General features: G+C 45.2%; 1 protein-coding gene across 4 annotated transcripts in view; it reads right to left on the bottom strand.

Moving 5' to 3' along the window:
* GREB1L (GREB1 like retinoic acid receptor coactivator) overlaps positions 1 to 17,215 on the bottom strand; it is a 178,811-nt gene that overhangs the window by 16,145 nt on the left and 145,451 nt on the right. For all 4 annotated transcript variants that reach the window (XM_043558429.1, XM_043558432.1, XM_043558430.1 and 1 more), the window contains exons 20-27: positions 16,176 to 16,515; positions 10,685 to 10,800; positions 9,601 to 9,845; positions 6,037 to 6,620; positions 5,741 to 5,843; positions 2,773 to 2,928; positions 2,361 to 2,500; positions 31 to 192 (exon numbers count right to left, since the gene is read on the bottom strand). In XM_043558429.1, the coding sequence (XP_043414364.1) occupies positions 31 to 192; positions 2,361 to 2,500; positions 2,773 to 2,928; positions 5,741 to 5,843; positions 6,037 to 6,620; positions 9,601 to 9,845; positions 10,685 to 10,800; positions 16,176 to 16,515 (1,846 nt within the window). The remainder of the gene's footprint in view (positions 1 to 30; positions 193 to 2,360; positions 2,501 to 2,772; positions 2,929 to 5,740; positions 5,844 to 6,036; positions 6,621 to 9,600; positions 9,846 to 10,684; positions 10,801 to 16,175; positions 16,516 to 17,215) is intronic.

The raw sequence follows: 17,215 nt of genomic DNA, 5'->3' as shown, positions 1-17,215 counted from the left end.
CAGTGTTGGCATCCAGACACTGTCACCCACCTTGTCTGAAACCAGGGGCAGCCGCATGCTCTCCAGGTGTTTACCCTGCTTGCTGAAGACAAAATGACTCTCTTTGGATTTGGGAATGATGAAATAGAGCTGCACCTCTTCTCCCAGCATAGAGGATGAGAATGTGAATGCATGAAGGGTGGAGTCAGACATCTAGATTTGTAAAGAAGGAAGGAAGGGGATGTAAGCTCATGGTTTGCAAACTTCTCGACCACTTGTTAACATTTTTAAGAGAGGCGAACTAACCTGAACTCATACATGCCATCAGACTTGGCTGTCCCTCAAATGTCAGAAGAGTTGGAAACGCAAACATTTCATCTTTTAGTAGCTGCCATTGACCTGAGAGCCAAGCCTCCTGCCCCTACACAGCCTCTCCACGGGTGAAGTTTCTGTTGCTTGACACTGTCTTTTGCATTCCTTATGTTCTTAGAACCACTACTCCTCAGTCTTATGCAGCAGTTAAATATTCCTGCTCGCTAAACATTTTCAAAGGTGCCCAAATATAGGGGGAAAAATCATTTCCATCTGTGTGCATCAGGCTAAATGAGTATCATTTTTCTAAGTAAAATATTAGGGCCAACATCATTAAAATGCCTCCATGGTCCCATTTTTCCTGGCTACCGTGGAAGCTGAAGAAGTTTCAAAGTCATTTAGCATAGAACTCTGGCTTCCAGGAGAGACCATCTGACTCACTGAAGCCAATTATAAATCTAACTTATTTTAAAAATTGCCAGAAAGTTGGGACACCTGGCTGGCTCAGTCAGTAGAGCATGTGACTCTTGATTTTAGGACCAGGAGTTCAAGCTGCACGTTAGGTACAGAGCTTACTTAAAAAAAAAAAAAAAAAAAAAAAAAAAAAAAAAAGTGTTATAAAGTTCACATGCTCGCTCAGTAACCCAGCTCAGTGAGTAATTACATAATTTATGTGCTTTACAATGCAGACAGTACTTGGCTTAATGAAAGGATAGCATCAACTTTTAGCAGCAACTAGAGTCCAGGTAGATTTCCTAAGATTTTTAACCTAAATATTATATTTCCTAGGAAAATAGTATAATTCTTCCCTTGAATTCTGGTTCATTCTGCTTCACAAGCATTGGAATATACTAGTGAGTACAATGATCACAGAAACTATATAAACAGAGGATTTTTAATGTTATCTAGAAGCTTATGATTTGTAGACCAGGTACTTGAATCTTCTATATTCTGTAAAGCATCATGAGTGGTTTACAAATTAGCCCACCAAAAGCTTTCGGTTAACACCAAGAAAACAAATGGTACATAAAAGGTAATTTGTGTTACAAGAGCAGAATGACCAACCCAGTTTTTCAGTATATCACTTCTAGCCCCTGTGGGAAAAGGGTGGAGACCTGATCCTTAAGAGCAGAAGCAAGTTTGGGTGAAGTCTAATCAGCATGTCCCATAGGAAGAGTTTTAGGTGTTTGGAACTAAGTCATAACAATCAAGAAGCTAAAGTGGGAGAAAGCAACAGAGAACTTCTCCCCTACATAGGTTCTGGACCACTGTCACCTGCTGCCTTTACCATCTTGAGTGTTTACAGATGCTCTGGCCAAAAAGAAACAAAGACAGTGGGGTATTGGCTCACCTTCTGTGTTCCTTCCTCTCACTTCTCTCTAAATAAAAGATCAAATATTGACTCCTCTGTATGCCTAATGATCAAAACCACCCCACACTGGAGTAGGAATATGACTTGGTCAGTGCAAATCAGCAGACCTGTTCACAGCTCAAAGGGCATACCCTGTGCATGTTAGAGGTAAGAACACCATTCCTGGGGCGCCTGGGTGGCTCAGTCTATTAAGTTTCTGACTTTGGCTCAGGTCGAGTGGTCAAGATCCCATGGTTCGTGAGTTCGAACCCCATGTTGGGCTCTGCCCCTGTCTACCTGCCCCCTCTCAAAATGAAATAAAATAAACTTAAAAAAAAAATCTTAAAAAAAAGAGCACCATTCTCATCAACAACCCAAAGCAGGGGGTGAAAAGAACCTTTCACCAAATATACTATAATATCCAGTTTTTTCAGGATTACAGAGAACATCCCAGGTAACCTAAACATGACACATGTAACCATTTCAATGAAGTGACTTCAGACACTAAAATGCAAGTTTCTTTCTCTCTTCCCCTCCCCCCAATCCTAATAAACCCAAAGTAATTTTAATTAATGGCTTCACACATTTTGCTCACAAATGAGTGGCTCCATCTCATAAATCAAGTACCCTCTATCTAGGGCCCGAAACTGGGAGCTGTATTTTTCATTCCATATATACAATACCATGCTGGGTAACAGGCAAGGACAGGGGGCCACACCTGGGAGGCAGAGGTGCAGTCCATGTACTGGTGACATTGCTCACAGTGGTGGAAGGTGTTGTAGGCCGCGTATTTGGTCAGCATCATGGACACGGTTCCTCGCTTCCTGGGCTCCTCAACTTTGGAATCCTTTATTGCTTCTGTGTATAAAGGGACAAAAACCTTGCCATGATGTGCATGAAGCCCCTACTCCTGGGAAGAAAGTCCCCCACTCCCTGCAGGACTCTTCTAAGTAGTCTATAATTTATGCTCTGAAAGTCGGGTATGAAAAGTAAAAGGTGATACATATGTGTACAAGAGAAAAGCAGAATTACTTTAAACTGCGCTCAAAGATTAAACTGCCCCAGGCCTCCTGCTCTGATTTGGCCCCTTGACCTTCAGAGGAGGTGCGCCTGGCTCTGCTTGCACTGACCTTGTTTGACCCCTGCCAGCTTCTCAGTATATACCAGGCTCATCACACTGTACTTGGGATCATGCACGCTGACGTCAAAGGGCATTTTACTGAAGCTCTCGATGTCAGGCCAGGGCTCTCCCTCTGCCTGGCTGACTCCACTGCATTCACTGTGGTCTAGGACAAGAAGAAAGAAAGTGCGCAGAGCAGGCAGGCTGACTGGCCTCCCAGCCTCCCTCCCAAGTGTCAGGAATGAGAGGTTTTATGAAACATGAACCCCCAGATGGGAGGACAGAGACATTTCTGGAAGATGACCTGCCACGTCCCAGGGCAGAGGGGCCCAGAATTATCCCTTCAGGTCCATGCTGGGAGGGACGCATGCCCTCACTGGCTCCAGCATTACCCTCTACACATCTGGTCCACAAACTCCCACACTATGAGATCAACTGATCTCCCACCCCAGCCTCCCAAATTGCCTTAAAGCTTACTTAATTTTGGGTCATCTAAATTCTCCCTTACAGTTTTAGTTGTGGGGTTATAAAACACTGAAAGCCTAAGAGATTTGAGGGATGCATTGATTGAGCAAGATACCCAGTGTCTGCTGCGTATGAGAATCACCTGGAGAGCTTGTAAAAAAAAAATCCTGTGCTTAGGTTACCACCCCCACAATCTGCTTTAGTACCCAGGCACCCATCATGGCATTTAAAGCTGCTTAGGTCACTCCAATATGCAGTCAAGTTTGACAGCTAGTAGTCCTAGGTTTGAATTCAGACCACCCCCTACTACTCCAAACCTGCAGGGACCACCCTTAACTCTCAGGGAACCTGGGTTATTGCAAGAATTCCAGATGGTGCATTTAAAGTGCTCAGGCAGTGAGGGATGCCTGGGTGGCTTGGTTGGTTAAGCATCTGACTTTGGCTCAGGTGATGATCTCATGATTCGTGGGTCCATGGGTTGGAGCTCCGCATCGGGCTCTGTGCTGTCAGCACACAGACCACTTCAGATCCTCTCTCTCTGCCTCTCCTTTGCTCATGCTCGCTCTCTCTCAAAAATAAACATTAAAACAATTTGTTTTAAAGGGCTCAGTGGCAGGCACGTGGTGAGTGTCTAATAGAGGATTTATTGTTATTAATAAAATTTATAAGATGAAAAAATTTAAGAATTTTCAAAGGGAGAAGATTTAAAAAATTTTTTTACTGTTTATTTTTGAGAGAAAGAGCGAGCATGAGCAGGGGAGGGGCAAAGAGAGAGGGAGACAGAATCCGAAGCAGGCTCCAGGCTCTGAGCTGTCAGCACAGAGTGCGACAGGGGCTCAAACTCATGAACCGTGAAATCATCACCTGAGCCGAAGTTGGACACTCAAGTGACTGAGCCACTCAGGCACCCCCAAAAGTTTTATTTTTTTAAAAAGCCTAAAGATTACAAGTACAGCTAATATCTTTTTAACACAATCATGTTTATTTTTTATATCACTGAGCTAAAGTTTGCATTTTATTTACAACCTAAAGCTTATTCTAGATTTTTACAAAGATGTCAGTGTGCCTCTCCAGAGCACTATCACATTCACCTGCACTAAAATGAGGTGGAAGGAATAAAGCCAGCCTGATGGCACTTCTCACTACAAAGGCCAGGCTTGCCTGTTGCACCAGCTGTGGTAGATTCTCTCACAGATCATCACACAGATTAAAGTTCAGTGTGGTGGGATCCGAGGAGAAAATTACACGCATCACTCTCTTGTGGAGCCCAGGGGCTTTGTGGGAAGGTTGCTGGGATGATGGGTCTCTCATTCCTGGTCTGCCTAGTTCTGCCTTTGCCCTCCTGGTCCCAGCCCCCCTCCAGGCAGCTATGAATGTTTCCGGGCCAACTTGGAGCTCTGGGTCCCCTCTTTGGTGGGCCTGGGGTCAGCTCAAGTGGGGACACAAACAAGGAGATGTGGGTGGGAAGACGGGATTATGTGTGTGTCTGGAATCATGAATATGACCTGGTAAGGAGTGGAAATAGGGCTGAAGGTGATAATAAAATGATTCAATACAGCTGATCTTGCCTAGTCTTGCTCTAGACTGAACTAGTCTTTTGGACTTGTCATAGAACAGGTCCAACTACTTAGGAAAAGCAAGTGGGGTGAGATCTGAGGGCCAGTCTGACAGAAGATGCCAAGGCCTTTCCCTTTTCTGGACTCCTCTTTGAGGGGCTTAGAAGAGCTTCTAGCTGATTACCACTACTCCCCTGCCTCCATGGGTCTCTTCCAGCACAGGTGAATGCTCCAAGATGTGAAGCCACAGTTCGGAGGCCACATTGTCTTTAGCTATAGAGCTAAAGCTGGCTGATTCCTGCTCATGTTCTCTTTCTGGCCCTGCTGATCGGACTACAGTGGAACCCTCCCACAGGTGACAGCTGGGGGGAAGGGTTGGATACAGGAGGAGGAGGAGGGCAGAAGATGGTCTCTTTGAAAACCAGTCCCCACAACCCTGTCAAGCACTAGCTTCTGCATTTTACTGAATGTGAAGGGCTTTGGTTATGGCTCCAGGTTTCTGTTCTGCATGAGGTTTTAATTTCATTATAGTAATCCATATACCTTAGCTCACAGCCTGCAGTTAAAATAGAAGATACTTTCTGGGGCTCCTGGGTGGCTCAGTAAGTTAAGCGTGGGACTGTATTTCAGCTCAGGTCATGATGTTACAGTTGGTGAGTTCAGGCCCTGCACTGGGCTCTGTGCTGACAGCAAGGAGCCTGCTTGGGTTTCTCTCTCTCTCTCTCTCTCTCTCTCTCTCTCTCTCTCTCTCTCTCTCTCTCTCCCCCTCCCTCCCTCCCTCTCCCTCCCCTGCTCTCTCTCGCTCTCATCTCAAATAAAAACTTAAAAAAAAAAATAGTAAGATACTTTCTGACTAGCTAGCAAAGGCCTAGTATCCAGAATATCAAAACTCGGTGTCAGTGTGTCTTCTACCTGGGCCCCCACTCCTCCCTGGCAATGCCGGGGTTCGGAACTCACCCGCGTTGATCTCTCCCTCATCATACACATCCACTTCCAGGAGCCTAATGAGCATGCGGAAGAGGATCCTAAGGAACTGCAAATAGGAGCCCGTCTTTCCCACCTGGAGGAAGTATTTTTAATTGGAGAGGGGAAGAGAGGGAAGAAGAGAGATGAGATTTCACACCTGGGCTCTTGGATGTCTCCTGCCCCTGAGAGGCCTGAGTGAGGGCCTCATCGCTCTGGGTCACCCTCAGCCCACCCTGAGCCCCCCCACCCCTCCCTGGCTCCCTTCCTTCTTGCCACCCAGGGCCTACCTGGGGGGGCCCAGTCAGCAGCAGCCGCCGAGGGTGGCAGGCGCGGGCGCCGGAGGCGGGGTCTGGCTGGTTGCTGAAGTCGGCGTGGTGCTGACGAGCCGAGGTCCACTGCCGGTAGTAAAGGGACTGCTCCTCGCTGCTCATGTCCTTGTGTAGCAGCGGCCGCAGGGAGCTCACCCAGGCCACGTCGGCGTGTGGCAGCAGCGAGGAGGACGCGGGCGGCTTGCCTCCCCGCTGCGAGCCCAGCAGGCTATAGGCCGCTTTCGATAAGATCACGATGGGGGGCAGGGCGGCGTGCAGGCCCCTGCAGCCTTGGGGCAGCTGCCCGGGCCACGACAGGGCCCGGGGTCCCGAGGAGGAGGAGGACGACGACGACGACGGCTTGGAGGTGGTGCTGCTGGCCATCTGGGGGCCCAGGGAATCACACTCCTGCTTCAGGGTCTCCCCGGCTCCCCCTGTGCCTGCAGAGACCCCTTCATCCAGGCCCATGCTGTTGGCCGGGCTCTGGAAGCTGGGGGTCAGCGACAGCTTCTGGGACCTATCAGCCGCGCTGGAAGAGCTCACCCCGTTCTCCATGATGGAGCCTGAAAGAGGACAACCCACCCGTGGCCATCAGCAGGACTCGGCTATTTATCCCTGGCCCCCTCTCTGCACGGAGCCAGGCTGGACTGCCTTGTCTCCACGAGGGCTGCTCCCTCTCCTGGCGCCCCGGGGGGTAACTATACCTCCTTGTCCTTTTCTAATTCCTACCCCCAGCTTTGTAAAGCGTGTGATGTTATGAAACTCTCCTCTGTTACTTCGTTTGGCGATGTGGTCTGATTCATTCCAGATTCTGGACCAATACAAGCTCCCCAGCCAAGTCCTTCCTACTCCAGGGCACTTCCCTCCTCCTGGGGTCCAAGGGCCTCACACTTCTGGTTGTGGAGAAGTTCCCCAGGGGGTAGCCACTTCCATGGACGCCCAAACCAGTGTGGGGAACCGGCTCCATGTGGTGAGGATGGAAGGCATAATCTATGCTCAGTGAGGTCTTGCTTTCCCCCAGAGGTCCCTGTGGATTTGGCCAATTCAAATATGTTTTCCCCTCTGATAGGTCCCACTCTTTGGTTTGTGGACACATTCAGGACTGAAAGCCCTCTCTGACCTGGGGTTGGTGCTCCCCGGCATGTAGGTCATATCCCAACCTCAGGAGATCCTAGAGGAATAGCCAGTAACCGGAGGTCATTGCAACCAAGTCACTCCACTTGCTCATCTGACTTTCGTGTCTTTCCGTCTTGTCTGAGAGCTTACCTTTCCCCCCACGTCCCTGACCTTTACAGCCTGCACACTTGGGGCAGTGAGCCTCCCCAAGGACCCCCAGAGTCCACCTAAGGCTGAGGGATGTGTGCTCAGTGGTGGGAGCATAGCCCTTAGCTCAGGTTGTCTTCAAAGGGAGGGAAACTCTAAGCAGCAGAAGGCAAGCCATTACCTTTGTGGTTAATGAGAGCAAGGCCAAGAATATGTGAGCCTTCTGGGGCAGCTCTGCAAGTGCCGGGAATGGAGGCATCTGATTATTTTATTTTTATTTAATTTTTTTCAAAAATGCTTTATTTATTTTTGAGGGAGAGTGACACACAGCATGAGTGAGGAGGGGCAGAGAAAGAGAGGGAGACACGGACTCTGAAACAGGCTCCAGGCTCTGAGCTGTCAGCACAGAACCCGACGAGGGGCTCGATCTCAGGAATGGCAAGATCATGACCTGAGCCAAAGTCGGATGCTTAACCAGCTGAGCCACCCAGGTGCTCCAGGAGGAGTCTGCTTAAAGAGCCATGATGGGGCACCTGGGTGGCTCAGTCAGTTAAGCATCCAACTTCAGCTCAGGGCATGATCTCACAGTTCATGGGTTCAAGCCCTGTGTCAGGTTCTGTGCTGATAGCTCAGAGCCTGGAGCCTTCTTTGGATTCCACGTCTTCCTCTCTCTCTGCCCCTCCCCCACTCATACTCTGCCTCTCTCTCTCTCTCTCTCAAAAGTAAATAAAACATTTTAAAAAAATTTAAAAAAGAAAGAGCCATGAGAACAACATAAACACCCCCTTGCCTCCCTGTCACTGATGCTGCTATCCACAAACTTTCAAATGTGCTATTTCCCCTTCTCTTCTGTTACTCTTTACTATTCCCTAAACCTGTTGGCTTTATTCTGAACTGGTCTTAGAGGAGCCTGGAGGGGGAGCCTGGAGCGGTGAGGTGAGCGAAGGTGCAGTCCTGACCCCTGGCTGAGGCGAGCAGCTCATGCTCTTCCAGGCTGACACAAAGCCCCGTAGATGACTGCCTCTTTGACTCCCACAGTCATCCTGCCAGAATGAACAGACACACTCATGCTGCTTTTGACATGAAGTCGCGCGCGTGTGTGTGTGTGTGTGTGTGTGTGTGTGTGTTTGCATGCATATGTCATGGTGATGGAAGAGAGGAGATGTGGGAAAGAGGAATGTTCATGGTGGTCTTCTCTGGTAGAGAGGGGTTTTCATTTTCATTTTTTTTAATGTTTATTTATTTTTGAGAGAGAGAGAGAGTGACAGGGTGCAAGTGGGGAAGGGACAGAGAGAGAGGGAGACACAGAATCTGAAGCAGGCTCCAGGCTCCAAGCTGTCAGTACCGAGCCCGACATGGGGCTTGAAGTCACAGGCTATGAGATCATGACCTGAGCCGAAGTTGGATGCTTAACTGACTGACCCACTCAGGGGCCCCAATTTATTTATTTTTTTAAGTAATTTCTACCCCCAACATGGGGCTCAAACTCATGACCCCCAGATCAAGAGTCACATGCTGTACTGACTGAGCCAGCCAGGCACCCCAGAGTTTTCATTTTTAATGTCCTCTTTATCCTTTGTTACATTCCCCAAGTTTTTTTCTTTTTTTACATTCTGCACGTTTTCTATATGGAGTTTTATTACTCTCCCAATCTGAAGAAAATGGAAATAGTGCTGCATTTTCTGTAATACAGTTTCTCAGAAGAAAATTCATGCCAGGCACTGCCACAGGCCATACAGTAATGCTCTGAAAGGGGATGGCGGGCTGCATGGTGGGTCTGCACAGGCAGTGGCCCCAGAGTATACAAACATTTGCCGTTAACTACTTATAAAAGTCATTCACTCATTCCTTCATTCAAACAGGTAAACACTGTGCCAGGTACTGAGCCAATTAACACAAACTTACAGCTTTCAGATCTAGAAGGAAATGAGGGCTTTTGTGCAAATACCAGATGTATATTATCCTTGAGGTGATAAAGTGTAGAAAAGACTAGGGAAAGTGGTGCAGGTTAGGGTTTATAACATTTATTATACTTTGCTTATTACTAAGCTCTTCATTAAATGTTTACCCAGAGGAGAATTCTGTGACTGCTCTCAGTAGTTATGTTTTCCAAGTATCTTTGGATTGGGAACTGAGGTCTGGACAGGTTGCCGGGAGTCCCTGAAGGCTCCTCTGACAGCCTTGAGAGGTGTGAGGGAGTAAATGCCTCTGCCTCCCCTATGTCTGTCCGCCTCCTCACTCCCATCCCTCACCCCTTGAGAGAGAAAGGGAAGCACTAACCTGAGGTTCCAGTGACAGCACTACTGTTGCTCTGTGGCCTCTCCAGGTCGATCAGCAACTCATCAGAGTCGTTCTCGCTGATGGTAGCTCTCTCCTGCTCCTTCCCACTAAGGTCCAGGGCAACAGCAGGCCCTCGGATGACCTCTTTGGAGACATAGCAGCAGGCCAGACCCACCTCCTGCTCCAAGGCTGTGCGAGTTAAATAGCTTGAGTCGATGAGCCGGAGGTCACAGTACTTCAAAGACCTACATAAAAGTAATGATGTTTTGGGTGAGTCCATCTGGCCTTGGTTTCAATCTCAGCTTTGTCACCTCCTAGCTGTTATGACCTCACAGCAGCCACTTCATTTTCTCCAAGTATAAAATAGAATAACAGTATTTGGCTCATATGGTTATTGTAAGGAATGAATGGATGGCACAGGTAAGGCATTTATAGCAATGCCTGACACACAGTGAGCATTCAACTCATTCTGTTATTATTGTTGTTGCTGCCTTCCTGTCTGCAGGCCCTGGATTCTTTTTTTTTTTTTTTAATTTTTTTTCAACGTTTTTAATTTATTTTTGGGACAGAGAGAGACAGAGCATGAACGGGGGAGGGGCAGAGAGAGAGAGGGAGACACAGAATCGGAAACAGGCTCCAGGCTCCGAGCCATCAGCCCAGAGCCTGACGCGGGGCTCGAACTCACGGACCGCGAGATCGTGACCTGGCTGAAGTCGGACGCTTAACCGACTGCGCCACCTAGGCGCCCCAGGCCCTGGATTCTTAAAGGGGTTGGGAACAGCAGATTAAGAGACACTTCATCCAAATTAAAAAAAATCCTGTTTGGGGGCACATGCTTTTCCTCTCTGCCTCTCTGCTTTGATGCATAAACACTTCTCACTGTGGCTATCTTCCATTCCCAAATTGCTAGGCAATCTCTGGAAAGTCAAAATAGTCAAGGCAGGCTATATTTCTTATATCTCTGAGGAAAATTATTCTCTTCCCCCTTGCTAAATGAATGAAATGGTTAAGCGTCAGCCAAGTTTTAACCATCAGCTTAGCTGGATAACTAAGGAAAAATGAGAAATAATTATTCATAATGTACCTGGGAAAGGTTTCTCCAAGAGGATCTTTGCCAGTTAGTATCACAATACAAGGCAGACCTTCTAAATCTTGGTATGTCCGAGGGGTCCACTCTTCTGGTTCATTTCCTCTCCAGGTCTGTAGAAAGGGACCCATATGATAAAATTAAAACCTCTTATTTAAGTTTCCACCTCTTAAAAGATTTCTAGGTCCACATCCTATATGCATTTGTGGTTTCAAATGACTTCCGGTGTGTGTGTGTGTGTGTGTGTGTGTGTGTGTATCATATATGTGTGTGTATACTAAATTGCTACTACAAATTGGCATAATGAAGCACTCTAGAAGAATGTGGCCTTTAGTTTTATCTCAGTAGGATAAAACAGAAGATCTTGGTATACATCATGCATTAGCCACACAAATCAAAGAAACATACAATGAAATATCCTGCCAGTGATGCAAACCTTACAGAAACCCTGGTTAAACTACCTGCCTCAAGACTTTTAAATATATTTTCTTCATATAATGGACAGACTCTCGGGGCTGATTAACTGAAAAAGACAGTTTCAATTATGACTGACTAATAAAAGCATCTCAACTCTATGAAAACAGATATTCACCAGAAAATCATCAAGTTAGCTACCCTTGATGGTTATTCCCACCCCCCCTCCCCCATACTGACTGTCAAAATAAGTGGCAAATAATAATTGGCTTGGGGCTTTTAGAAGTCTCTCTCAAGAAGGCTAAAAATATAACCAAATCTAGACCAATCAAAAAAACAACAACGCTGACCCTTACTTAGAAGAGGAATGCAATTAGTTTTATGGTTCCAGAAATAATCTATTAATCATCAACTTCTGATACAGATTAACATATACACATATATACACATGTATATATATATCTTTAGTAAATGGAACGTCAATCAGTGGGAATAAAAAAATCCCACCAACTTGAAAGATGTTCAAAAGTGAAAAGATCTTATAGATTTTTATTTTAGAGCAGAAGGAAAACAGACTATCTCTTAAGTAGATAAGATGGTTTCTACTACTTTTATAAAGTATCTAGTATCTATGCTTCATAACAGCTTTCTAGCAGGAATTATAGGAAATAGATTGACATTTCTGATAATGCTTTAGGGAACAAAGAGTAAGAAGTGAGGTTATTAAGTAATGCACACAATTTATTTTAAAAATAGGCTGGTACTTCCTTTGCCAAACACAAAAAGAGATAAAAAGAAATTTAATATGCAAGACATAAGGTAATAGGGTTTGATTAATGATTTGTTGATGTCTAGATAAAACAGTCTTTAGAAATAAATATACCCACAATTATTCAAATAAAGTATATATAATTTGTAAACCGGGAGGCATTCTGACCTTGTTGCCCAGTCTTTTATCATATATTTGCATACCAGGGGGAAATCAATGGACCTACACAGATTTACAAATTTGAGAGACTCTTCTTGTCTTAGAAAAACCAATCTATCAAAAAAATATATATTTTAAGAATATTCATTTTTGAGAGAGCAAGCATGAGCGGGGGAGGGGCAGAGAGAGATTGGGACAGAAGAGCCAAAGCGAGCTCTGTGCTGATAGCAAGCAGCAAGCCTGATGACAGGCTCAAACTCACGAACCATGAGATAGTGACTCGAGCTGAAGTCAGACGCTAAACTGACTAAGCCACCCAGGCCCCCTATCAAAAATATTTTTTTTAATATTAAAAGAAAGGTATCTACAAGAATTCAGTTTTATATACACTGTCATGTCAAAATGAATAATAACATTATCTAATTTAAAATAAACAATTTTGGGAATAGGAATCATTTTACTTATAACCCTCACATTGGACTCATGATGTTCCTGACACTGAGGTTCTCCCTGAATGGATTTTCCTCCCAGAAACCATCCAGAGGTCATGGTTCCATCAACAATGAGGTCAAGTTATAATGATGGGATAAGGGATGTTTTGCTCTACAAAAGGTTTATTTTCAAAAGATTATTAAAGAAATCTCATTTTTACTCTTGACAAATCAGAGCTAGCCAAACCACTACAACATGCTTTTCTGTCCCTCTGCTACTTCTGATGAATAATGGTCACAGTTCTTGGATGGAACATTTATTTATACTTTTTTTCATTTTCTTTATTTTAGAGAGAGAGAGAGCAGGAGTGGGGGGTGGGGAAGCAGAGGGAGAGAGAATCTTAAGCATGCTCCACGAAAGTGGAACCTGACGTGGGGCTCGATTCCACGACCCTGGGATTGTGACCTGAGCCAGAATCAAGAATCGGCTGCTCAACCGACTGAGCCACCCAGGCACCTCTTCACTGCAGAGCATTTAATACAAACACAAAAGACTGGGTGGGCACTGAGTTCCAAGGAAAAAATGGGGCTCAAGGCTAAAGAAATCTGATGAAAGCTTCACAAGCCTTCTGGCTTATTTATATTTAAGCCTTGTATCCTTTCAAAATGCTTATCATACTTGTAAGTTAGTCATAATACATAACAGGATAATTAGAGGGAAGCACAGAAATAAGGCCATCCAATTGGAGAAGAAGCAGAGGATGTTACTCAAGGCTACAGATAAAAGGCACACCCAGCAACCCATGCCAACCCAACAATGGTAAGGGAGGTTGGTGACTTAGAAATAAATGTGTGAAGCAGAAATCACCTGGCAAGTGGCAGTTTTGCTTAGGATATGAACATTTCAATAGGAGTGCATACTTTCACTTCCACACAAAGAGAGAGTATAAACAGGATGCAGTGATGTAGTCCAGCAGTTTTGAGAATACAAAAATCTCTTTTGTGTGGTTGGTGACTGGCAGCTACTCATACAAATTGAGATATAACTTCTCTGAGAATTACTTGGGCCCCCCCTTAATGTATGGCATGCTCTCAGAACAGCGCTTGCAAAACAGCTGCTGTCTAAAAGCCCCAAAGGTAATTCTGATTGCTAGCAGCCAGTTAGGCCTCTTGACATTGGGGTTGTGAGTTCAAGCCCTACATTGGGCATAGAGATTACTTAAGGAAATAGGGAAGGGAAGGGAAGGGAAGGGAAGGGAAGGGAAGGGAAGGGAAGGGAAGGGAAGGGAAGGGAAGGAAAAGAAAAGAAAAGAAAAGAAAAGAAAAGAAAAGAAAAGAAAAGAAAAGAAAAGGAACCTGAGGTCTTGATTGTGGTTTTCAAACTATGACCCAGAGGGGCGAATTATTTAGGACCTGCTGATGTATACTGACTTAGTAATTGGCATTTCTGAAGACTGAACAAATGACCTAGACTATAAATAGCTATACTTGATCCGTGTCATGGAGGCCCAGAGAAGATTCTGCAGCCTCACATCCTTTTCAACCATCTCCCTGCAATAGGTTTGTGAGGCTTCACACAGTGGCACTGATTATTTGCCTTTCCAGATTTTCCAATCATTAGTATCATTCAAATTGTCTCAAGACATATGTCTCAATGAATTATACTGTAAGAAGAGTTCAGGACTCTCATTTGTTATCCATCCTAGAAATTCCATAGTTATATGGTCTATAATCATCACTTAAAATTGTGAACACTAGGGGTGCCTGGGTGGCTCAGGTGACCAACTTTGGCTCAGGTCATGATCTCACGGTTCGTGAGTTCAAGCCCCGCATCAGGCTCTGTGTTGACAGCTCAGAGCCTGGAGCCTACTTTGGATTCTGTGTCTCCCTCTCTCTCTACCCCTCCCCATCTCTCTTTCTCTCTCTCAAAAATAAATAAATATTAAAAAAATAAAAAATAAAATAAAATTGTGAACACTGGGGTGCCTGGATGGTTCAGTTGGTTAAGCGTCCAACTTTGGCTCAGGTCATGATCTCCTGGTCTGTGGGTTCGAGCCCCACATCAGGCTTAGGTCATGATCTCACAGCTCATGAGTTCAAGCCCCTGTGCTGACAGCTCAGAGACCCTGGAACCTGCTTCGGATTCTGTGTCCCTGCTTCTCGCTCTGCTCCTCCCCCACTCATGCTCTGTCTCACTCTGTCCCTCAAAAATAAATATTAAAAACGTTGTGAACATTATATCAACATATGAAATATAAATTTTGTTATAATTTCCGTTAAATAAAGGGTTTCTATTTTTAGATTTATTTGTTCTAGTTGCTTATCAAGCTAATACAAGATATTTTGTTTGCATTTTGGATTATTCAATTTAGGTTAACTAATAGAATATAATAAAAGGTTTACATTTGCAAAATGCTTTATTTTTTTAATTTCAATTTTAATTAATTAATTTTTTTAGAGAGAGAGAGCATGCACAAGAGCAGGAGAGGGGTAGAAGGAGAGAGACAGAGAAAGAGAGAGAATTCCAAGCAGTCTCCATGCTCAGCACAGAGCCTGATGTGGGGCTCGATCCCATGACCCTGGGATCAAGACTTGAGCATAAATCAAGAGTTGGACACTCAACCAAGTGAGCCATCCAGGTGCGCCACAAAATGCTTTATGAACACGAAATAATATCTTCAAATTAGAGCTCCTGGAGATCATACAATCCAACTCTCTCATTTTGCAGATGAGAAACTGAAGCCCAGGATGAAAATGAAAATTCCCCAAGACTATGTGCTTTCTTTTCATCAAATTTGTGCCAAACTGGATTTTTCTTAACCCGACTTAGCTCAGGTTTTAGTGTGCAGGGTACACATACCATGCTGGTCTAACTCAGACATACAGTACACTTAGCTTGGTGTCATACGTAGATAGATATGCAGTTGTTTTATTAAATGCTTCCTAATAGCTAGAGCACATTGGATTATAAAGGCCCCCAGAAAAACCTGAGCAGGGCATAAAGGAGGGAGTTAGGTTAGTTGATTTAGGAATTCTGGCCCACCCTCTCCATGCCTAACAGGAGGGTTTAGGAGAAGTAGTCAGTCCCGCTGCCATGCGAGGGGAGGGGGCCGTGCTCATGCACTAAGCCCTCTGTAGTAGGCTTAGAGAAGTCAGACCAGCAAGCCTCAGGGCTGCATCAAAGCAAGTTCAATGAAACAACAAACTGTTGAAGAATCCACATGCAAGAGGGTGGGGAATAGCTCTATATGAGTACTAAAGATAAAACAAAATACTTTACCGACTCTAGACCTGAGATGACAGGCTAGGTAGACAGAAAAGAATTAGTGAATTGATGGTACCCACAGAGGTCTGAGAGAACAACTTACCTTTTTTTTCTGAGAAAACAGATGGCCGTGTGCTAGATGCATCTTGAACAAGGTCAATAAACATGGGGTCAAATTGGGTCATCTCATTTTTGCACCTGCAGTTGGAGAGCATGGAAGACCAACTGCATGCACATGATAAAAAGGGGGCTTGACAGAATCTTAATAAACTGGCTTCCCAATTTGGGAAGTGAACATGTCCCTTTGTTTAGTCTTAACATTGTCATGAAGATCAAACCAACACATGTGCAAAACTCTATTAAACTCAGGCCTCTGAGCCACCTATGTGGGATTTGTAGAAAACAGAAAAAAATGGTATTTCAAAGGAGAGATGTCTGACCATTGCTGACCTTTAATCGTGCCACAAAGTGAGTTGCAACACTGAGTTCAGAGGCAGGGTTCCCAAGGATGATCTCAAAGCGGTACTGCAGCCCCAGCTTGTCGCGCACCTCCTGCAGCCGCTCCTTGGCTAACATCGCCAGCTGCACAGAGGGCACCCTGATAATGAGCATGTGTCCCCGCCCACTTCTGGTTTTTCCTGGGGAGCTGATGAGGTCATCCATAATGCTGAGTGTTTCTGGTGTGCTGTGGTCTCGGAGTGACGCCATGGTGGTGAGGGCCATCAGAGCCTCTGAGTACTGCTGGATGAGAAGGTAGCAGCGGACGACCATGCTGTGTAGCCTGGGGTACCTTCAACAGAACACAGGGAGCTTGCACTCAGGCAGCAGGACCAGCTGAGACAGCAAGGTCTTTGTGGGAGAAATATAGGCTAAGCATGGTGGGAAGGGGTTACTGGTTAATGGAAGGCTTGAGCTCTAGCATGACCTTGGAACCCACATCACTAGAAGGAAAAGCTGAGCTTTCAACGCCTGTGAATCAGAACCTGTTGGGATAGGCACAGCAAGCTAAAGAGGCTTCGGGATGGTCTAGCAACCCCTAGCTTCCCTGAGTGTGGTCTATGGACCAGCAGCAGCATCCAGTGGCAGTATCACCTGGGAGTTTGTTAGAAATGCCAAATTCCCCCACCCCAGATATCTGAATCAGAACTCACATCCTGACAAGATCCCCAGGTAGTTTATATACACATTAAATTTTGAGAAGCACTGGTCTTGTCAGGTTAATTGTTGACACAGTCATAATGGATCCTAACCTCTTGGTGGCACTGAGTTAGCATGGTGGTATTGTCAGCTTATTTCTCTGATACTTGACTACAGTAAAGAAAATTGAGACATGTTTGAAAAATATCAGAAATACAAATAATAATTATTACTAATAATTACTAATTTCAGGGTAGCCACTCCACAGACAGTTTATCTTCCAATAAAGAAGACAACTGCATCTTCCCATAAAGTGTACCTTGGTGCTGGAGAAAACTTGGAGCTGAGTGGGG

The sequence above is a fragment of the Prionailurus bengalensis genome, chromosome D3 (assembly GCF_016509475.1).
Source record: "Prionailurus bengalensis isolate Pbe53 chromosome D3, Fcat_Pben_1.1_paternal_pri, whole genome shotgun sequence".
NCBI classification, from domain to species: Eukaryota; Metazoa; Chordata; class Mammalia; order Carnivora; family Felidae; genus Prionailurus; species Prionailurus bengalensis.
Note: the sequence above shows the minus strand (reverse complement) of the source record. Positions and strands in the feature narration are given on the sequence as shown.